This window comes from Ischnura elegans, chromosome 9, assembly GCF_921293095.1.
Source record: "Ischnura elegans chromosome 9, ioIscEleg1.1, whole genome shotgun sequence".
Lineage (NCBI taxonomy): Eukaryota > Metazoa > Arthropoda > Insecta > Odonata > Coenagrionidae > Ischnura > Ischnura elegans.
This window is the reverse complement of record NC_060254.1, coordinates 46376336-46401195: the sequence shown is the minus strand read 5'-3', so window position 1 is coordinate 46401195 and position 24860 is coordinate 46376336. Positions and strand designations below refer to the sequence as shown.

Genomic DNA, 24860 nt, shown 5'->3' with positions numbered 1-24860 from the left:
TCCAGGTATTTATCAATAAGGGCTGGTTTTATGTCTTGCTAAAATTCAACGGAGTATAAAAGATGGAGTTAACACATTTTTCTGCTTGTGGCAATGAATATACATAACTAACAGTTACCCTGTACTACTTTTATTTGATGTAACTATCAAATATTCGTAAGTTATAATCACGGCTGCATCATATTCCGATTAACGCTAACTTGACATTATGAAACCGGCCCTGAATGTTGCAAGGCCTAATAATACTACAAGTCGTTGAAGTTGACACTGGTGGTTGCAAGCTCAATGTCCTAGGGGTACATTCAGCTCTGTTATTATGGTTATGAATAATATGTGAGCCTTTATAAAGATAATGTTCTCCATAATTTATCATTGTTATGCACCCCAGTACTATGTTGATTTACCCTACTTGTTTTAATCAGACAACTTATTTTGTTCAAGTATTTTTCATAATAATCAGAGGCTCATAATAATCAGAGGGTAATAAAACAATTATGAACTTCATCCTTTTATTGAGAAAATTCAGTAGCGTTCGTGTTTTCATTAATGTTCTTGTAATATTTATATTTTTGTATAAGAGTGCTTATTTAATATTTTCTCTCTTCTCCGACCATGATGTATGCAACTTTTCCCCACTTGTGTTATAAGCTGCATCATAAAATGACGCAAAAGTTTAGCGCTGAATATACATATTTCAGTTTGTAGTATCGTGGGTACTAAATGGGACTTGGTGGGTACTAAATTCAATCACGTATGAAATTATGTACTCCATTTTTTGGATGAAGTTTATTCTGATATAAGACAGTCTTGTACATAAATGGTATCCAATTTGCTGGGGAACATATTTTCTTTCTATCGATTGATTCAGTCTCCCTGTGGAAAGATCAATGTTTAGGCCTGAAATTAATGTACTAATGAGTACTTTTCGTTTCTTTGATAGGTGACCTCGGTGCCTCGTCCACAAGAAAGGTCTAAGGGGATACAAGTGACAGTGGTCTCACATTGCAACTCTGAAAATGCTGCCAAGCACCAGACTTTGAACTCGTGAAGATTGAAAGTAGAAGATAATAATAATAATGTCGTCTTTATTTCACAAGTGAATTTAGGACTAGATAGTCCTCTCTTACAATTAACTTGTTTGACAATCACATACATCCATGCCCTGGATGATGGTCAAACCACCCAGGCGGGATTCGAACCCGCGACCTCTAGGTTAGCAGTCGGGGACTTTAGTCGGGCGCCACCATGGCCGGCAAGATGGTAATAAAGAAAAGCTCATTCACTCAATTGATGAAAACAGAAGACCATGATAAGGAAATTGCAATTCTATTAATCATGGCAAACATAAAGACTAGTTATAAGCTGAAAATCAATGCAAAGAAAACAAAAGTGAATGTCTGGAGTAGAAGAGAAGAGGCAAATAAATCTGAGACTGAGAAATTATAAATTTGAGGAGGAGAAGGAATTTTACTACATGGATGACTGAGTGACCATTGATGGACAATGATAGAAGAAAATAGTCAGTAGAATAGCCCAGCTGAACCTTGAAAAGAGTAGTCTTCTTAAGGGAGAAAATTTAAGCATTAAAGCTAGGAAGCAATATAAGACTTACACATAGAGCAATCTTCTTGATGGTGTTGAGGTATAGGATGATGACACCGGTGGAGAAATTAAAGTTGAAAGTTTTCAAACTGTGGTGATACGTAGCACAATGATGCAGATTCAATGACTAGGTCGTGTTAGTAACGTGGAAGTTCTACAATAAGTAGAAGAGAGGTCATTTGAAAACTCTCTAACTTATTCTTACCTGTGTGGTATTCCATTTTATGGGTTTTTGGGTAATTTTATTTTTTGGCAATTCCATTTGTGACGGAATTACCTTTAGAAAAAATATGCTATCTATTGCATAGTTGTAATGTTCTAATATTAGTTCTATTGCATGAAATCCTATCGGATGTTTTGATAAAATTGTAAAATCTAGAAAAAGTCGCAAAACTTCTAGCAGTGCATGATCAAAAAACATTTATGAAGGTGATGCTCATATACAGAAACAAAATCAATTATTGAAATGCCTTCTAAATAAGAGCTGTTGATTTATCAAGATAAAATATTTCCAGCCGAAACTTATATTTGAGAGAAAAACTTAACATTTTCATGGAAATGCCCTTATACCACTACTTTTTTTACATTAAGCGACCCAGGTTTCCATGAGTAATCATCATCAGGCATAAATTATTATGTGCTTTTACATACATAATGATTAATACATGTAATACTAATTATACATGAGTATACATGTAAGAATACATAACAATTTGCACCTGATGACTATGATAGCCCTTTGAAACCTTGGTCGCTTCACTGAATGAAGTAGTGGTATAAGTAAAAGTTAACAAACCAAGAAATATTATGAAAACCTTGGGTAGAAGACAGGACAATTTAATAGGCCAAGAGTCAAAATGGTCTACGGATAATTATCATTGAAGAATCGGTGGAAGGGAAAAACGGCAGAAGTAGACTATGGACAAGGTGCATAGAACAGAGGATGAAGGATTATAAGTCCATCATTGGCCAATGGATTTCCCAGTGACCCTACATGGGTCCTACCAATGACTCTATCATAAACATAATGATCTTCATGATGTGGGAAAACCAAGATAGTTTAAATGGATTTTCATGCATGTTATAAATTCATGAAGCACAGACGAAGTGCACTTTTGAGAGACAGATGCATATAAACAGATGCAATGCTGCTAAGTTAATATTAAATTGAAGATGAGTAAATAGAGAGAGAGATCAGATTATCTAAAGAGAATGTATTTTCAAATATACATGGCCACACAACATGAGAAAACATAACAATACATGAATGAACATAAAAAGATTGGATGACATGTATGGCAGAATGGGAATGATTTCACTTGAATCAATCCATCCTTCGTTGAGACCACTCTGCATTTATGACAAAATAAATAGCAATGGATTTCACTCTATCATCCTGAGACAATGTAGAACATGCAAATGTTTAAAATGAAAATATATTTTCTGCTTAAGTCTTCAAAATAAAAACTAATTCATCAAAGAAGACGATTAAGCCATTTCCACTCCAATCTTATTGCTTTGCAAAACCTGGCACGAAAAATAATAAAGATGTAAAAAAAAGGACGAATCGCTTTTTAATGATAATGATGGGTAACAATCACAAATTACAATATTCTGAGCACATTTAAATATGAATTCAAAACTATAACTAGGACTGAAAAACAAGAAAATTTGAATAGAGCATTCAAAGATGTAAAATTTGGCCAGGTATTGAAGAAGAAAGAATTCAACATAAACAGAAAGTTAAGAAGGCATTCTAAATCGGAAAGAGTTCCCTCAGCTCCATCACAAATGCAAAACCTAAACAATATATGACTTGAAAAGCCAATCTTGCCGTATAATAACCTCATCACATTACACTATCATGGTATTCAAACATGGCAGCCAGCGAAACAAAATCAATGCCATAAGGAATCCATGACATAATTCATATCAACACAACGAAAGCCACATTAATTAACACCCTCAAGCATTTTCTTTGACATTCCAACAGCATAGACGCCAGAGGTCAACAAAATACTTGGAGAAAACTAAATTTGTATTTATATATTAAACTAGAGAAATAACTTTTCGATACTTTCATTACCTTGAGAGCGTTCCTATGGGATCAAACAGGTTCCAGCAAAATCATCCTAAGTCATTGCATGGGCCAAACATACATTGGTCTTTAATAAAAGCTAGAATGCAGATACCTGCAACTTGCACGGAATATCGATACATTTCACATGAGTTAGATCACTTTGAGTCCTTCATCACATCAGTCATAGCACACTTAGTGTCCTAAAATGGTCAGTATGAATGCCTTCGTAAAACTATCTCCCAAAGAAGGATCTTCAAAAACGTAGAAAAGGTTTGTTTTTTATCATGTGCCTGAAATAAAAATACAATTACGTAAGTAACATCAACAGTACAACTCTATCCAACATAAAGTATTTACACCAAGTAAATGCCTAAAATCAAAGGGAAATACAGCACCTCAGAATTCAATCACACGTTGTGAACTCCATTTTACGACATCCACAAACAACCCACACCTACATCTATATACTACCCCACAAGCCACCTAAAGGGCATGTGGCAGGGGGTGTTAGCACACTAGCCATTTACATATAAAAAGAAAATGCAAAATTAAAATTAGCTTTTATTGAAGTCCTTTATGGTTTGAGAGAAGATGAATTCCCATATTTATTCGCCTAAATATCTCTCTTAATTTATCGCTTCCGTCGGATTTAGAAATATAGTGGAGCTCTAATATTATGTTCTCCATGTCGCTCTTAAATATATCCACTCTCAATTGCTTAAGCAATCTAAGACTGGCGCCTCCCCACAATATGCTTGACGAATCCTAATTTCTTCAGGGCTATGTTTCAAATATTCCTTATACAGTCGGATCCGGATTTAACGTCTTCGCATTTAACGTTTTTCCGCATTTAGCGTTTATTTTTTAGGGTCCGATTCATTCCCTATTAGGGCAATGTAAAAATTATCCGTATTTAGTGTTTCCGCATTTTGCGTTTTTCCGCATTTATGGTCGTAAAAATTTTTCCCGCACAAGATGTTTTTGCCCGATTTAATGTTTTTTCATGACGACTCATGCAAATGATTATCCAAATCTTCGAATTTCTGCTGATCAACAAGAAGAGTCTCATGAAAGTTTACCAAGAGTCAATAGAATCTACCGGGGAACGCTTCTTCAACTGCTTTCTTCCGCGAATGCAGCGCTGGGTCGACCTTCAACTCGCAAGCTAGGTGATTTGTCTTCTCGTAATGTTTCGCTCCCCTTCTGATCCAAACACCAGACACTTTTTGTATCAGATCCGATCTAATGGAGCAAATTCATCCCTTAATAACCTCTAACTACCTTATCCTTAACTTCGTGAACTTCGATGATACGTGACGTCTGATGACACGAGTTATACTCCGAGGGCCGCTACAATGATGGTTTCCTCGAAATGTTTTCAATTGACGGCTTATGCCCCTTTAAACTCTACTCTCTACGGGTAGTCCATTTTTAGCCCAATATTTTTCCAGTCGGCTACTTTCTCTTTTCAAAAGAGGCCCAATATCATTTGCGCAGTTCACTAGAAGATTCTTTTTATAATCCATTCCAAGGTCAGTTTCCACGGAGGAACAGCGAAAGAACCGAGGAAGTGTTTCCTCTGTCATGATCGTGAGTAAAAGCATTCTTTCCTAACGGAACAACATTATTTTACATCGTAATTTAGATATCCCAGAGCCCATATACCGACATGCGGCTGGTTGATATCGCTGCCGATTCAAAGATATTTATCTGGTGCTATTTTATGTCAACAGCGAATGAAAATCGGAGTTTTGACGAACTATCACGGTCCATGACTCTAAATAAATTGCTCATGCTGGAAAAAAATCACCGCATAATCACGGTAAAATAGATGAGCGCGAAAAAATACGAAAATCCAGCAGGAATCCCTTGGTGGTTGACTGCGACATCATAACTCGGACGAAATTGCCAAACTCCGGAGGCACTGACAATTTTTCAGATGAAATCCAGTTCTATTGAAGATTAAAACTTTTCACTTAACAGAGTTTAGCTAATCGTTATTCAAGATCCAACCAAATTTTATTAAAAGCTGCCGAGAAACGGTGAGTCGGAGTCAAGGTGATCAGTGCGCCGCGTACCTAAGCAACTTCTCCCGGCTCCATTCGTCCTGTATGAGGCCGCGGATATGACAACGAGTCTGGTGTTATCATCGAGTTGAATCACCGACTTGTACGCATACTAAAATAAGATTCTACATTTTTGGATGACCTCGAAATCCAAAATGTACGCACAGGAGGCTCATAAATCGCTCGTTTCGCCGAGGCAACAGAAAACGTTAAATTGGCAAAATTCCAGTAAATCTCCCTTTTCCTAGATATTCGGTAGTTTAGAACTCGGGATTAGCGATCTTCTGCTGTCCCTTTATTTCACTCATCTTCATTGATGCAATGACGATTTTTTCGAGTACCTATTTACACCTTTTTTATTACATTAGAAATGCTATAGTCACCTACATGTCACTTTTACAGAAAAAAATTTAAATTTTCTTCGGGGCCACTGAAATATTCGTAAAATGGAATCACTAATTTCCATAATAATATTCCGTGTGGGAATGCTTTTAAGTTGATGAATATTATAATTTTCTTAAAATATTTCATTGAAACAATTGTCATCTTCTCATTACTTATTTTTACTACCCATTTTTTTAGCTGATTCCTGAAAAGTATTATCCAACCTTAATTCGGCAAATAACATTTAATCAATGAATTTGTTGCTGCATGCAGCAACTTTTAGTTACTTACAATAATATTTTTTATTCATAAAAAGCCATTCCAATCATTACAGACCCTAAAAACTGAAAAAAATGGCAGGTCCTCATTTAGTGTTTTTCCGCATTTAGTGTTTTAAATTTTGTCCCCCCTGAAAAACCTTAAATCAGGATTCTACTGTATTTGTTCCCCACGAGAGGTTTGAGGCTGCCCAGCACTGTACTCCATAGATTACAGCGATCAGTGCTACTTCAGAAGGGTCCCACACACTAGCAGCATATTATAGCATGGCAGTCTTTGCACATCCAACCTGAAATGGGTTGGCAGTAAAAGGTTTAAACACCTAAATGCCATTATGACGATAAAAAATTTTCTCTTTTGCCTATACTTGCTGCAATTAAAATAATGAAACACTTGTCGCCATATTACCAAAATGAAGATTGCAACATAAACTGCCTAGTTGAAGCCCCAAACCCTGTGACAGAGTCAACAACGATAATCACTATTGCAACTGACCCATCTGTATGAAGAAGTGCTATTTTAGAATTTTATAAGGCTTGTTAAAAGAACTCCATGAAAATTAATTAATTACAGCCAAACTAAGCCCACTAAATGGAACCACTACCAGTTCATAGATATGTTCGCCATTTCAAATGCCATAAAAATACAGCATAGAAAAAAGGTGGAGCAAGGTGCGTGACCTCTGTGAGTTGAAGAGGTTATGGATAGACCAAAAATCGGATTCTCTATTCAATTAATGAGATAATAGCATATACCGAGTGTTTAAAAGTGAATAGAGGGGTTTTAATGCTTAATAATACTTATTACACTTAACTTACAGCTATAACTGATAAATAAGATGAAAGTACAACTTGAATTGTTTAGACCATAAAAATATATTCTGTAACTTACTTATCTAATTTTTCCCAGAAGACCATAAGTGCTGCTCGATCAAGATGGCGCTTTGTTCGAGATAAATCAGTCACATGGACTGCCCACCGGGCTACATTTGGATCCAACCGCATTTCATCCCATTTTAGATGGAAAGCACATACTGTAAAGAGAAAAATACAAACCACTCAATTTTGCATAACATTGCATGCACCAAAATGCCAACATGTACAGTAAAACCTCTATGTAGTGAACCTCTTTACATCGTAAACCTCTATACATCGTACCAACCCTCTGGTCCCGTCAGATTTACATGTAAATTTATAGGCAAACCTCTCTATAGTGAACCTCTTTATATCATAAAACCTCTATATATCATAGCAACGAGAGACCCCCGAGACAGCCTAACTACCTCTGCATTTCGTACCGAGACAACTAGAGACCATTAATGCAGCCGCGATAACGAACATGTAATGATATTTTCAGCGATAAATGTTTCCCGCTTATTCTTCTCTTTTACACCTTTACTTTACTGCAATTTTCCTGTTAACCATTACCTAGGGCCATTTTGTCCCATACGAGAGCATACCTAACGGTAAATAAGAAAAAGGCAACAAACTATCCTAATCATTTTAAGTGACAGTAAATGAAGACAGAACGCATCGTTTTCTCTCGAATCATGGTAAAAATTGCGCGATAGCACTCGCAGTCTATTACTTATGGCTGTATTTTCCTGTAAGTGCTTACATACTATGTTCAGTTAATAAAAGAGGCAACCAGCGCAGCCTATTATCCCTTGCCGGCGGAAATATTTCAACTAACTTCACTCCCATTTATGGAGACAGAATTACTCAACCGCATTGCTACTTCCGTTTCTAAAATGAAAATATTTCATGAATTTACTGCGACTCGAAATAAATCAAATACAATTTTGCAATTATTTTATTCCCATATTTCCCGGTGTAGCACTTTCTCACTGCCGCCTTGGTAATTTTTCGATGCTTTTGTGAACGATCGTAGTTTACAATTTATTGCGCTTAGCGACAGTCATCTGTCTTGCGTGCGTATTTATGCCGCGAAATCTGACTCTTCCATCAGGAGTCCGGGACGTCAATTTCTAGCAATACTGACAAACATCACTCCATGCGCGACAATGTTATGTGAAGGAGACAGCTAATTAGTTGACACGCGGTAGAGTAATGAAATTTTTTACCGTCGCCGCCGCATTCTGCAGTAGTTCGCCCAGCATTCTCACCGGGAAATCACGTCCTTTCGCAGACCTAGCATTACTGTGTGCCCTCGACAGAGTTTTTCTTCGGAACGCTACGTGCATTGTATTTTGGAGAGAGGGAATTCAACAAAATTTTCAAAATTACGCTCAATTTCTTGTTTATTTTTTGCAATAGTCACGTGTTTATTTATTTTTTATAATCTTAAACATGTCATACGTTGTAAGAATGATAAATCAATTTTCTAAAATATATTTGAAGGAGTATTTTCAATTATTTGCCATAAAATATGAAAACATACGAAAATTACTTAATTAATTATAAGTTGATGATGGATTCAACAAATAAAACAAGGCGGCTGCTTGACATTACCGCATTCCGAGGATTTTTCCAAGCCATCGACGAGGGCAGGCAGAAGAAAGATGTAGCAGTAACCTTTGGAATACCATCTATTTTAAACAACCGAGGAAAAACAGAAGAAACTGTATATCTAGGCTGCACAAATAAAAAATGCGGGCAGTGAAATAAGAGGATGAAGGAATTATGTTAAGAAATATAAAAGTTGTGTACTTCCCTCCAAACACTACTAGTAAATTACGACCCTTAGACCAGGGAATTATTTCTTTGGTCAAAAGGCATTATCGAAAACAGCTAGTGATTTATTTTTTATGGAGAGTGAATAGTGAAAACGACATTAAAAGTGCTCATGGAACATCCTTCAGTCCATGCACAGGCTGTGCCTTTCCTCAATTTTTGAGAAATGCTTCATCAAGGCTGGGATTATGGGTGGTAGCAAACAGGAGGAAAGTGAGATATTTGAGAATGAACCTACAGAGTACGATAAAATCAACAAAATAGTTGACACAAATTCAACATTTGAAGACTTTGTAAATGTTGATAATGATTTATTCATTTGTTCCTCACATGAGTTGGAAGATAGTGGTGAAGGAGATGTATATATCTTGCAGGATACAGTAAGAGATGGATTTAGAGGAAGATGTTAGTAATGAGGAATCAGTTACAGTTCCCACCAAAACAGATGTTGAGGAATTATTGAACATAATTAAATTGTTTTTATTAAGCATGGAGGAATGCGATCATAATATGATTGTATTCAATAGAATTAAAAACATTATATCGAAAGAGTTTTAAAAAGGTTAAAGCAAACCCAATAACTAATTTCTTTCCTAAAAAGCCCTCTTGAACAAGTTACTTTTACCTTTGTGTAATCATTAAATTGTAAATATATGTTCACTAATGCATGCCTGTATGTTTAAATATATTAATATTATGGTTTATCAATAAAATGGTGCCTATCACTAAAACCTCTCTATAGTGAACCTCCATACATCAAAATGCCCAAATTTTGGTCCCCTCCATTACGATGTAAAGAGGTTTTACTGTACTATCTTAATTTAATAGACTGTTTGAGTCCAAGAAAATTTAATTCTGATGATTCAAGATTTCTAATAATAGAATCATTTCATTTTAGAATGCCAATTGAACAAACTTTGCACAGTTCCACAACATTTAATTAACTGCAACATTACATTCACTTCACACAATCTTAAGGTGTGATTGGCTGGGAAACTATGAAATATTTGAATTTTTAACCACCATTTGTAACTGAAGAAGTTGTAAAGTGGTGGAACCATTTTCAGTTACTTAGTTTTCAATTACACTTCGTCGAAAAGTACTATTGAAGTAAAAAAGCTTTTATTATAGACATGAAAATCCACAAGGTGGGGGTAAATTTGGTTGTGCATGGTGATGATTGAAGTAAACAACTACCATTATTTTCATCCATATGAGCATACCAAGCACTGGTTCCCATGAACGATATACCAATGGCTACATGATGCACAGAGGTGTGATCAGAGATCTGGGGAAGTGGTTTGCAAGGATGCATCAAATCACTGAGCAATATAGAAAACTACATTTTTAGACATTGCCTCACAGCCATTTGGGGCTCTAATAGGGTGGTTTCCTATTATTTTTTTATTGCCGAAAAAGAAAGAATATTACTCCTGGAGTACGCATTTCACGCTCTTAGATTTTAGAAAGACGATATCAATTTTTCGCAATTAAACGAAAAGCGAAAAATTTCAAGCGCGCGAAAATGCGACGGCTAAGTAGGAATGATGGGAAAAGTCCGTGTGACGTATTTCTGGTTCCAACTGTCAGAGTGTGAGGTGACCTTGGGGTGAGGCTTGAGCACTGATACGATGCAGGATGCTAGCAGGTAGCTGAGTACCATGGTAGCAGGTAGCCCTTGGCTTAAATAACGATTATTATTCCCCTATCAAACGAAGGAAACTTTCCGAACTTAGGTATTTTTAATGTGTGATTATTAAGAGATGTTTCCCTGAGCTCTGTGCCTCATGCATGCATTGGTAATCTCAGACAATGTAAAATTCCTATCTACTCATATAGAAACTAGGTCCCTGTGATGTCACGTGGAGTGGAATTGCATGGGCGCCAATCTGGCCTTTTTCGAATGAGGTTAAAATTGACCGTTGCTATTCGCCTAAACTGGGATTTCTAAAACCAAATAATTTGTATATTATGAATACACTAATGGTGGGTAACGAATCGCAATCAATGCATTTCGTTTTCTTTGATGAAGGAAACTACCCTATTGCCCATGATCCAAGTGTTGCACGATGGGGTTTCATGATGATCCAGCACGATCAAGCCATCCTTACAAAGCAGAAACACAGACAGGGTTCCTACTCGAGCCAAATTTTAAAATTCACGTGCTTTTCCCGGTTTTCACAGTCTGATGATAATCCATTTTAGACAGAAATATTGATCAGGTAATAATTATCGACCACTCGTAAACTAAAAATTAAGGATGGGACCTTCGATTAGTCGAATAACCGAATACCTTGAATAATGAGCTTTTTACACTATTCAATATTCGATGGCACAAATTTATCAATTATTCGAATTTCAAATACACAGCGCAGATCGTCCGTGATTCTTATTCAATCCGTTGACAATGGGTTGGGTCTTATATGAAGGATTGCAAATTAGGTTAGTTCAGGTCTTTAATACAATTTCTACAAAAACTTATCACTGAAATAATCATTAAATCATCCATAACGCTGATGACTCTACAAGAACAATATTAAGAAGAATGGATGTATTCCTTCAAGTGCATGCAAGATTGGCTTTTCTTTTTACAACACCCTGTTACATGACAAAATTTACATATTCTATCTTTTAAGCAATTGTCAATTCTTTATGTAATTTAAGTTAAGCATATAATACGTGAATATAACCTTCAATATGCATGCAAAAAAACAAAAGAATTGCGGTGCTCACATGTGTGCAAGTTTGATGTAATCATGGATGACAGTTGCCTTAGGATTTAAGAGATGTATTGAAGTAGAATGACTTCAAAAGAGTTCGGTATTTTTTTATTTTTATTGCCATTTATATTTAAAACTGGTGAAAAAATGCATATTCAGTAAGGCAGTACATATTCGATATTTGAGTGAGGTATTCGAGAAAAAATTATGTTTTCGTATTCGACATTCAAATTTGAGAAAAATGCTATTTGACCCATCTCTTCTAAAAATGTAACAAACATGACAGACGTCGTGAATGAAAATGCAGCAATGGAAGTGCTATCTCTACTACTGTTACCTTTCATTAGCAAAATTCAGGAACGGCTAAAGGTTTTGAATGGGAAAATGGAGGGATCAGGGTGACAGGGAAGTGAAGAAGTGTCTGAATTGTCGCAAGGGTTAATGAACACTTTAGTTACCGGTCTTCCGATCACAGGCTTTAAGTCAATTGTTGTCATGGCTTACGGATAGTGATGGGTCGGTTCGATTCCTCGATTCTTCGATTCCTCGATTCTCAGCCAAGAACCGGAATCGAAAATGAGTACTTGCCAAGGTGAAAAATCGATTCCGATTCCAGTAGTACTTGAAAGTAAAATTTATATACGACCGCGTTTCCAACAGTCATTTAAATTTTTGCGCCATGTAATCGTAATAACAAAACCATCTTCTAGGGATGTGCGAGTACTCGAAATTTCGATTAGAGTCGAGTAGTTGGTACTCGATTCGTGCGTTTCGAGTAGCATTACGAATGTCGAGTCGAGTAGTTACGGTTACAGAGCTTTCGCGGCTAGTAAGTCCAGCAATCTGCCGACAGTAAACGCTATCATGAAACTCGTGTAATAATACAGTTTTTAAAGCTGAAGAGTCATTCTATTGCCTTTTCCTGGTAGTTTCAGTTTGCCGAATACACTATAGTTGTCGACGTGGGCGCCGAATACCTTTACGCCAGCCGCAGCGGCCGATCGCCTTCCGACCCGGCGCACACTGGTCCGAAATCGGAAAAAGCTGGAATAAAGTCCAAAGTGACCTTTTTGGGGATAGAGACTTGAAAATTAGCGTAAATACTCATAAATCATTACCAGATATAGATTTATATGCCATTTTACATAAATACGACCCTTTAGTGAGATACAGTGGCCCAAACATGACCAATTTTTCAATGCCACGCGAGATATCATTTTTCCTCGAAAAATATTTGAATTTATCCAGGTGGTGTTGCGTTGGTATAAGTTTTATGGAATAAAAAACGGAATATTCCTTTGACTTGGTGCTTTGCCTATACTTTCCATGACTTTTGAAGATTTTGGCTCACATCCGTCTTGTTTTACAACGCAAAATGGCCGACCCGTTTTTCTCGTGAAATTTTACATAAATTAGACATTATCTTTCGTTTACGAAAAATATAACTAGGAAAATTTGAACCACAATAAAAAGTAGGGGATTCTAAAGAGTACTAAGTAGAAATCTTGGAAAAAAAAGTTTGCGACAAAGGAAATAAGAGCGATTTTTTCAATCGCGCGTCAAGGCTGAGCTACACGCTGCGGAACTCTGAGGCTCGGTAACAGGCCGATTTTTCAAGTTTTTTAAAACGGTAGTCTTGAAAATCGTCATTTGAAGCATGGATAATCGTCTTCATTGACTTAAAACACTAAACTGAGGATGTTAAAAAGGATTATGTATAGATCGACTTGACCATTTAGCGCATTACTCGAGTGAAAATACTAAGGATTGGATATTTTTCGAAACCATCCCGCGCATAAGAAATATGGCTCGGGTATTGAAGTAAAGTGAAGAGATTAAGGCGGCATGCTTAAGAGAAAGAAAAATGAACTGTTTCCGTGAAAGTCAACAACCGATACCCTTTTTCCCTTTCCATCTTCGCCGAGGTGAGTCGCGTGGAAAGGGGAGTTTTCACATCACAAGGCTCTTTTAGCCTTTTTTATTACTGCGTCCGTCCGATGTGATATTCATTTGTAGCGTTTAGTTTCTTTCTTGAACTTAAAAAAACAAGAGTTTTTAAGGTTGATTAAATGACATGAGATGTATAGGATATGTTTTGTCTCTACAAAGGTAAAGCTTAGTTCTATAGTTCGTTCGCTTCGTCCACTTGAATTCCATGAAGATTCAAGATCCATAAAAATTGTTGATATAATTTTTAATAAAAATTCCAATGTTTCCAAAATCTTGCAATTTTGGTAGGAAAGTACTTGCCCAGTCACACAAGTGTGTACCAAAAGGCAATTTTCTGCAGGCAGTAATACAGTAACATGGAGACGTCAAAACCTGCTGGCTTAGCATGTAGAATAATTGATTTTTCTGCTTGGGAATTTGAAAGGGCCAAATATTACATGATTCATATACGTAGTATGTAATCTTTATTATGGCTGCGAAAATGACTGTACTCAGGGCTCTCCCTTTTAGTTAGGATACATATATATGGTCGACATATTACTTGGAGTTAATTAATTTCAATTGTGCCAATGGAACTATTGAAGACACATTAATTTTCATTCATCTCTTACTTCTGACAATAACCATCAACGATCCTCATTATATTTTCCTTCTTACATTAGGCTAGACATTCATCACAGAAAATTGGAGTAGAATATATTGTAGTATGCATTGCTGTAATGCCTGATTCAGAAATTATCATACTCGACTCGATACTCGCGAGTAATTTTCAACTCAACTCGAGATCAAAAAGTGCTGCTTGCACATCCCTATTATATTCCAAAGGAGCAAATGCAGACTAAATTTGTGAGACAATGATGATAATTATAAGATATTTCCAATATAAGATAGATATTAAAGGAGATACTTTTATTTTAAATTTAAACATGAGTGCTAATATTCTAAAGTAATACCTATGAGGTAACACCACTTTTCAGGTATGTTCTGTTTTGAAATTTAGCTATTACATTTTAATTACATAGCGATGATATGTGAGATGCTTTTGTCAACTGATTCTTTCACAGAGTAACATTTTTTAAGTGGTGGTCTTGTTGCCTATTTTTCTTGGAGCCTATGGTGTCAGAATCGATGGAATCGGTAGAATCGGAATCGAAATGTCAGAATCGGAATCGGGATCGGAATCGATAAAAATTTGGAATCGACCCATCACTACTTACGGACCAACATTTGTGCTTCGAATATACAGATGTATATGTACGTGTACAGATAAATGCGTGGACAGGGTCTGTTGCGGACAGTGTGACCTTGAAACATGATTGACATACTGATTTTTCTTTTGATTTGTCAATCATGGTTCTACAATCACATTTGAGGGAATATTTAAAGGTTATATGACAAAACTCAAGGCTTTCCATGATTTTTCACAGTAGACAGAATTCACAATTGAGTGGGAGTGCTGACAGAGCTCCCATGAAGGCAACTGGCATGTGATCACACTGAAGTGCCTCATGCAGCCATGGATGGGCGCTTTTCAGAAATCAGCACATACAGGGAAAAGGTCATCACTGGTCAACAATCCTAGGATTGGTTTGACGCAGCTCTCCACTCAGTTCTCCTATCAGCTAATCTTTTCACTCCTACGTATTTCTTCTCTTTCACATCTCTCTTTACTTGTTCCATATATTTTGTTCGAGGTCTTCCTTTTCCATTCTTGCCTTCCACCTGTCCTTCGACGATTGTCTTCATCAGGCCATCATGTCTCAAGATGTGGCCTATAAGGTTGTTCCGTCTTCTTATTAAATACCGTATATCTCCGAATATAGTCCCCCTCTGAATATAGTCCCCCCCCCCAATTTTGAGACCTCAGTTTTGGGAAAAAATTTTAAATGCAAAGGAAGGAAATTTTTCTGTAGTTAGCAAGTTAAGATTCTAGAGTTGATAAAAACTATTATTTTTTTGTGAAGATTAAGAACAAATCTGTTCACATATTTTCCATCACAACAAAATAACAATACCTAAAACATGTTGTGATCCATTGCATATGCATCAGTAATTTATAGTTCCTTAACCAGATGTAATGAAGAAATGAGAAAATTTTTTAAGTATCCAAGGCTATTGTATTTTTTAAACCTTCACAAATTATTAATATTTTTGATTTCCAAATGACTACAGACAATGTCAATATATAAGCTTTAACTTAAAGCCCATACACAGTATTGCATTTGGCCCTGAAACTTCCTTAGATCCAGTGTAACACACCCATCAAGTCATCACAAATCCAAGTGACCTGAAGAATTTAGGAAATCTAAATAAAATTGTGTTAAATAAATTATAAATATTATAAAAATATTGCCATCAAATGCCTGCTAAGCAAAATAATTAAACTACAGGACTTACAAATATCAAAGTAATAAAATTAAGAAATAAACTTTTTCCAACAAACATTAAAACTGAAAAAAATTATATCAATTTTCAATGCCTCGTCGCGAATCATTGCATAAGTTACACAAAGAGCTTCTGCTCTGCATTTGCGCACAAATTCGACGATATTTTCCTCTAATTCTTTGAATCTGCCGCATCGAGACCCCCGAAATGACTTCCGCGATGTATTAGCGCTTTGCAAGCGCTGTGAATACTATGATTTACGGCGTATTCTGCAACGGCTATTTTCAAATTGGCATCGAAACTCCGTCTTTGATGGCCTCTAATCTGCCGCAGGATTGATCCTCATCTTTCTACTTGATCCATCACCTCACTGTTGAACGTAAAATTATTTTGAATAAAGAAAATATCGCTGAAATAATTGCGAAACGTTATGCGACGTAATTTATCGATCCTACTTACCCTGGCGAATTGAAGATATTCCTCAATAAATTGATCACACTTTCGATGCTGAGTCGCTGTATTTCGATCAAATGCAGTAATGCCGGCGCTTCTGGTTTAAAGTCGTCGATTATTGCGCCTTTTCAGAAACAAATGCATCACCTATTGCGCATTCTTGTCCTGCGAAAGCGGTAATAAGGCAGTGGTTGCAAAAACACGAACCGCACGGGCACATGGACGTATAGTAGCTACGGACGCAATGAAATGCTAAATCGTCACGAAAGGTTCACTTAATCAGTTTATTTTTTGCAATTATTTAAATCGTGTAATTATTAAATGAGCGACGGGTACTTATACTTAGTGTGATAGTGTGTGTTTAGTTTTCATTTTAATTATTTACTGTTTTGCGTCATTAAGTGATCAGTGTCGATTGAATTATTCTAACAATACTTTTCCAAGAAAAATTAGCGGCTACCCGATGGATCCCATGAAAACGCATATTCGATATGCTATTTGAATCGGAATAATCGTATCTGTACAACATTTGTGGTAAAAATTTTCTTAATTTCCGGTAAAACGTGGCAGTATTTACTAATATCTCCGATTATAATCCTCATAAATGTACTCAAATAGAAAGACTACGAGAACATTAGCCATAATGCCGTTATTTATAACTTTATGGTCACCTTTAGGAAGGCTAAACTGGATTACACTCGATTATAGTCCCCCCCTTACTTTTCCGCGGCCATTTTTGGAAAAAAAGGGGGGACTATATTCGGAGATATACGGTATCTTATTAGGGAAAAGGTAATAAATTAAAATTAGAGATGGGTCGAATAGCATTTCTCTCGAATTTGACTATTGAATACCTTATTTTTTTCCGAATACCTCACTGGAATATCAAACACTACGTTACTGAATACTGCATATGCATTTTTTCAACCAATAATGATAATTACAGTTAAGGACCTCAAATCCAGAATCCAGAAACTCGGAAAACCAGAAATCCGGAACGTTTGAAAATTCCTCTGCGTAGTGTTTCGACTTGCCACCTCGAGGCACCACTCTTCGAGCCTTGTTCTTGGACGAGTAGGAAGTTAGCACACGCTATGAACATACACTAAAAATCTTGGCAGGGGCACATAGGGTTTTAAATATTGAGCTCAAGAGCCTGAATGTATTTACAAATTAATTTACAAAATATATCATAAAAACCAGAAATCCAGAAACCCTTTGGTCTCAATCTTTCCGGATTTGTGGTCCTCAACTGTGCAATAAAAAATCCTGAACAATTTGCAAGTCATTCTACTTCAATACGGCTCCTTAATACTGATGCAACAGTCACCCACAATTACATCCAACTTGCGCGCACGGAGCACTGCAATTCTATTGTTTTTTTATTATGTGTATATTGAAGTTTATATTACTTGTAATGCTTTATAGCATTTATTGCAAACTTTAAAAAAAGAACTGAAAATTACTTTAAAATTAGAATATGGAAAATTATGTCATATGACAGGGTGCCGTAAAAGGAAAATCTAATCTCGTGTGCATTTGAAAGTATGCATAAATTCTTCTTAATGTTGTTCTCGTGGAGTCATCGGCATAATACAAATTTATATGCTTAATGATAAGTTTTCATAAAAATATTATTCAAGAATAAAATAACCTATGTGCAAAAGTTAATGTATGACCCAACCATTGTCAATGAATTTAATTAGAATCACGGATGATCTGAGCTGTTTACTCGAAATTAGAATAATTGATAACATTGTGTCATCGAATATCGAATAGTGTAAAAAACTCATTATTTGAGGTATTCGGTGATTCGACTATTTGAACTTCCCATCCCTAGTTAAAATACTCGTGAAAAGAAACAAAGGACCTCATAACTTACTTTTGGAAAAAATTATGACTGGATTGCCGTCCCAAGGCCAGCCCTTAAACTGCCAAGCAGGTCCCATGACGAAGACCGCTACCACCCGGTCCCAATCAGCTGGGCTGAGCTTCTGTGGATTATCAATGACTCGATACGGCACCGTTGTGGAACCTTCTTTACGACGCTGCAACAATATTTCGTTATCTCTCTTTGCCCCTTGCGCTTTCTTCTCCTCCGTGCTCACGAACCTGATGAAGCACAAAGAAGTCATCAGGAAAAAATTCATTCAAATTAAAAAAATTCAATAAATGTGATAAGGAGCAGTTAAAAATGTTATACCTCACACAAATTAGGACCTAACAATATAAAATGAGTTATTAAAGCCACAAATCATCTGAATAACCTTTTGGGGATGGGATGTTTAAATTTTAAAGATATCCCAACGAGTAAGTGAAAAGACAGATACAGTAGAATCCTGATTTCACGTTTTACAGGGGGAACAAAATTTAAAACACAAAATGAGGACCTGCCATTTTTTTCAGGTTTTAGGGTCTGTGAGGGTTGGAATGGCTTTTTATGAATAAAAAAAATTATTTTAAGTAACTAAAAGGTGCTGCATGCAGCAAAAAATTCATTGATTAAATTTTCTCTGCCCAATGAAGGTTGGATAATACTTTTCAGGAATCAGCTAAAAAAATGGGTAGTAAAATTAAGTTATAAGAGGATGACAACTGTTTTAATGAAATATTTTAAGAATATTATAATATACATCAACTTAAAAGCAAAAAAAAAACACAAAATGCGGAAAAACGTTAAATGTGAAGACGTTAAATCCGGATCCGACTGTATTTATGTTTTACAGCAACGTTGATTTTTCCAGACTTATTAGTTGTTTTCACCAATGTATCAATGACTTTCGATACCCAATGAAATCTACTGCTTTTTTAAGTTTCAATTTAATATATTTCTATTAAGTTACTTGGCAACCTACATATTTGGTTCTCAGATGTTCTAGAAGTGTGGCTAGCATGACATCTTTTCCAATAAACGAAAGCTTTCACATTAGTCATCAAAACCATTAATATCTTATTCATTTGAGAAAAAGATATCTCACCTGAGATCTTGAAGTATGTCCTTTGCATTATACATTGTAATGAGAGAAGTATTAGCTGCCGGAATGATAATAATGGGAGTTCTAGATGTTCTCTTCACTTGTGGAGGGCCAACTCCTCGAAGCTGTGAAATTAGTAAAATTGTAATTGATAGAACAACATCGCACTGCAGTATATTTACTACCATCAGAGAGTGATTCAACTCAAAGTTTAGCTGGTTAGGTGAGGATAGAGCTCATCCTGGAATAAGCCATGGATGTGTGAATTTCATACATTAAGGATATGGGTGCCAGTTCTTTTCACAGGTGATCACAACAAGCCTCTAGGCTATCACCCTTTCCATTACTACCATAAGCAGGCATTACACCCAACCCGTATAGAAAAAATTAAGACCAATTTCATATTGCTACACTTATAAGAATAGAGGTACACAACTGTTAAAAGAAGTTATCATCCTGGAGGTAAAGAAGTCCTATGTTGATGCCAATGAACAATGCAGCCTAGCTCTGCCCCTTAAAGGATAATAAACGCTCGCAGGCCTGCTGCTGATCAAAGGCTATGTAAGTCGCTGTGGAAGAACTTGAAGAAGTGAGGAGGGGGATAATGGTTTTGAGCTGAAATGGGATCTAATACTGCTGTTTTAAGTTCAGTGGCAAAGGTGAGATTGCGAATTTTGCCAACCCAAAAATTACTTCAGATCCCGTAAAAACCAAATAATCATTGTGAGAGGCTGTTTCTGGGGCTCATATCATTTGCGTTTGATGAGCATTACATTTAGTAAAATTTCCATAAATTATAATGCTAAGGTTAAAAGAAGATAGCATATACTATTCTGCAATTTTAATTTTTGCCTCCAAGATGTTAACTTCTTTGAAAAGTATGACAAGCAGAATGATATTCAACTTTTACAGAACAATTTAACGACAACTAGTTTTGACAAACTGAATTATTTCTGAGTCTTTCCCAAGAGACTTGAAAATAATAAATTGTACCTAAACTAGTCGCCCTAATAAATTGCTTCATGAAAGTGGAAAACTACATTCTGCATTACATGAGAGAACAGCTCCACAACATCCACTTTGGCACCTTTATTAATAATGACACACAATGATAATGATTTCACCTGTGTACTGGCTGAAGGTTGAAGAGCTGGTGTAGAAAGTGAAGAAGGAGGGGGGATTGCCTTCTTAGGTTGACTTCCTTCAGTCACGGATTTAAGGGTCATTCCGTGATATGTTCCCATGGTGTCAATTTTGAAACCTTCCGTTTCTGTAAGAAATAACACCAAAGAGCATGGTAAATATAACAATATAATTTAATGAAGCCACAAATAGTCAAATAAGGTGGTCAATTAACGCAATAATTTAATACTCAGGATTCAAATTAAATATAAAGAAAGCAATTGACTAGCAAAATATCAAATTTGCTATTTCCTCATATATACAGCAGATTCCCGATTATTCGGCTGTGGTTTATCTGGGTTACGGATTATCCGTGCGTGAGTTCATGGTCCTTCAAAGTTTCTTGCGATATTTTTATAAAAAGTATAAAAATCGGACACAAAAGCACCTAGATATTTGCATTTTTTAAATACAATGCTACACCAGGCTAATTATTTCCATTAGAATCCCCTTTTTAAAGTGGAATTATTTTATCTAATTGTTGACAAGGTATGTTTCAAATTTACTTGGACGTCTGCTCTAGCATTGTAGACAATGATCAGTGGTGGGGAAAAAACTCATGATAAATTTTAGAAGATTCTTCAATGGTTAATCATTCGTAAATTCAGAGAAATGTTACTTATGATATTTAATTATATATTTCATATCGGAAATGTGCATTTATTGCCACGGCCTCGCCTACGGTTGAATATGGCCCAAGGGAACCAGAGATTTTGCTGCACTTGGGCATATTTACACCGTTACCAGTCAAGGCCAAACTGGAATGGAATAGTAGAAGTCAAAGCAGCAGGGAAAGTGGAAGTAGAGATAGCATGAGTCATAGTCAGGCACTCGCCTAAGTAGATAATTTGCCTTAAGTCCTGGTTTCCTATAACCCCTACAGCGTGATGGCGTATTTGTGCGCCCATTGTCTTCATGGGAGTTCCGTGCTCCACTTTTCCAAGCATCGCGGTGCGGAATAGGGCTCCGTGATTACGGATCCGCATCCCGCAGCAGTTGCAGCCGGGGCAACTTGGGCAAGACGTGACTACTCGGCATGGTGCCTGTCGGTGTAGGGTCCGCCATCGCGCAGTGGTTTTGAAGCATTCATGCAAACCACTTTTCTAAATCTGTGACCTCGCAGCCACGGGTGCATGGTTTTCGGAAACCAGATATTGTATGCAGCAGTAGGAATACGAGTACAATCACGTTATCACTGCGAAAAAGATCGTAGCCGGGCAGAGAAAGCTCTTAATGATTTCGGAAAGCAATCTATAATAATAGATAATGTGCATAGGCAATAATTGATTGATTGATTTACGTAAATGATGAAAATTACAAGAAATAAAAGTTAAGTTTGGATTATCCGTGTTTTCTGATTACTCATGCTGCCTCTCTCCATCATTAACCCAGATAATCGGGAGTGTACTGTGTATGACTTTAGATGATTATTTTTTTGAGCAGTTTATCCACTATTTGCTTTGGTAGTTTTACTAACTTCCCCACTAATTCAGAACAAACTATTACTACTATAGACAAATACACAAATTAAAAAAAATCTTCTGTGCTGACATTGAATAACAATAATGGCTTTCCTGATCATTTACTCTCATAATGTAAGGAATACCACAGACTGAAAGAATTAGTGGAATCACTTTCTCTTTACCAATTCAATTACATATGGCAACTTTATACCGAACGTATTGTAATTACACGTAAATGTAAAACATATACATACTAATATTACAACTTTTTTCCGAAGTCAAAGCTAAAATTGAATTGGTGATGAGAAAGTGATTCCACTAATTCTTTCAGTCTGTGGTATTCCTTACTTTATGAGACTAAATTCTCACAAAAGCCATTAAGTTTCCATTACAATTTAAACCTAGCTAACACATCCTTCGGAATCTAATCATTACTTCCGACTAATTACGCAAATTACGTATCAGCAACCATTTTGTGAAATAAATGAGACATGAGTAGATGCTTAAAATTTGATTGTTTTATGAACATATTATTTCACAATGTCATACCTGTTGGGGGAAAATAATATTCCATGTACATATGTACCTGTATTAAATACAATGTACGCCAAAGATTCAACTAACTTTGCCATATGCTATCCTATAGGACACGACTTCCAATAAATAACAATCGCAAATGACTTAGTAATTAAATCATTCATAATTATTAAAAAAAAATGAAAAATTTATTTCTTCTTCCATACCTTCTTTCCCTCGGATGAACCTTTCCTGATCGTAACGGTTGTAAACAGCAGGTTGTGGGGTTGACCTGACAGGTGTGCCATTTTGATTGCTTAAGCTACCAAAGGCAGAGGAGGACGTGAAACCAGAGGCTGATGGTACAGATGATGGAGTCATTATAGGGGCAGATGGGAGACCATTTGAAGGCATAGGGGGCCGAGGACCACCGCGACCATCGCCTCGGCCTTCTTCCCTTGCCTTTATTGACTGCAGGATGGCAAATATATTCTTCCCAAAAGTCTGGAAGAAAAGAGATAGACAGTAGAATTATTTTTGTGCATATATGGCAAGCTAGAATGGAGTGAGACCTCATATAGTCATCATTAGTTAAATTAATGTTATGCACTCAATATTACACTATAGTTAAATTCATTGGTTGATGAAGATAGAAGAAAGTATTACATTAATTCTGATTTAAATTAAAAAGAAGAACTTTGTGCTTCCACATTAATATGTATATTAATGTGAAAGCACAGAGTTGTTTTTAATTTTAATAATGAATAGCTTTCACCAAGTTACGCCTCAAACAATTAATTAATTCTGAATTAAAACATTGTTGTTGAAAATGTTAAGTACATCATTTGCATTAAATAATCCATGCAAAACATAGTATGAACAATTCAGTGGCCTTACACAGGTGAAGGAATTTTTTTTACTAAAATTATCACAGCAGACTTTATATATAATATAGAATGCCTGATTCGATTAAAAATAAATACTACTGATCCAAATACTTAAAATTCTGTGGAGTCAAAGCATTCCAATGCTAATGGAACAAGCAGCCTTGTGGAACCAATTCATACCTTATTTGAGACAATTCCATATGATTGCAGAACATTCATAAGGCTATATTATAAGGGGCTTTCACAAAAAAATCATTCAACATTGTCATAGAGGGACTGGTGCAAATGTGGAAAGTTGTTGGTAATGTGGAAGCATAACCTTTAGGGCTTGGGATGTACTGTAGGCAAGCGGTGACCGCATCAACTTCTTGGTCTGCTTCTTTAGTAAGCCTGTAGGAGCGGTGACAGTCAACTCATGGTTTATTGTGTCTGTGAAATACATGTTCCAAGTTTCTCTTTACTGGTAAAAATTTTGAGGTAAGTTTTTAAGTTTAATTTAATCATCTAGTCCACCAAGCTATTTCTTAGTGCTATCATAGAGTAAGTATATATAGAGAGCTCACCACACGTACAAAAATCGTATACGTTTTTGGTGTAGTTCTAGAGCGATTAACCAGATGTCACTAGAAGAATTTTGGCAATTTTTTTAATTTGCTCGTTCCACAAGTCTAAAAATATATTCTGAAGCAGAAAGGGTTGCTACGTTAAGTGGAGACGTTAATTATTCGATTTTGTTTATAACAATTGTTATAAAAAATATTTTCACGAATTTTGGCTAGTTACTTCACTTTTCCGAGGTTATAATCCTAATCCATTTTCCGGCAGACTGTTGTTAGTATAAAGTTGAAACTTGCAGGAAATGTTCATATCACATTTTTTTCCATACTAGTAAACTTTAATTTGTTCATAACTCAGTTTCAACGTTGTTATGTGTGTTTATATATCTTTCGGACGAAAAATCTGGAATTTTGCAGGGTAAAAATCAATCGCCTGCTAACTTTCGTATCTTACGATATAGGTCCATATATGCTGCGTATGAAATTTGGACAAAACTATAAATTTATTTTTGGTGAAAGAATTGTAACTTTATCTCAATTACAAGGGGAGTTATGCATTTTTAATGGCCGCACCTCGTCAGGCTTTCCCTACTGGCCTGGGTCTACTCAGAAAGCTCCCGCCTCCTAAAAGAGTTCGTTTTGCCATCAGATAGGTTGGCGAGGCGAGG

General features: G+C 36.1%; 1 protein-coding gene across 1 annotated transcript in view; it reads right to left on the bottom strand.

Annotated features, from left to right (window-relative positions):
* Positions 1-2796: 2796 nt before the first annotated feature.
* LOC124165398 (parafibromin) overlaps positions 2797-24860 on the bottom strand; it is a 30551-nt gene continuing 8487 nt past the window's right edge. The window contains exons 6-11 of the mRNA XM_046542791.1: positions 22976-23252; positions 20712-20857; positions 19591-19712; positions 18495-18724; positions 7303-7444; positions 2797-3972 (exon numbers count right to left, since the gene is read on the bottom strand). Of these exons, the coding sequence (XP_046398747.1) occupies positions 3936-3972; positions 7303-7444; positions 18495-18724; positions 19591-19712; positions 20712-20857; positions 22976-23252 (954 nt within the window). The 3' untranslated portion in view covers positions 2797-3935. The remainder of the gene's footprint in view (positions 3973-7302; positions 7445-18494; positions 18725-19590; positions 19713-20711; positions 20858-22975; positions 23253-24860) is intronic.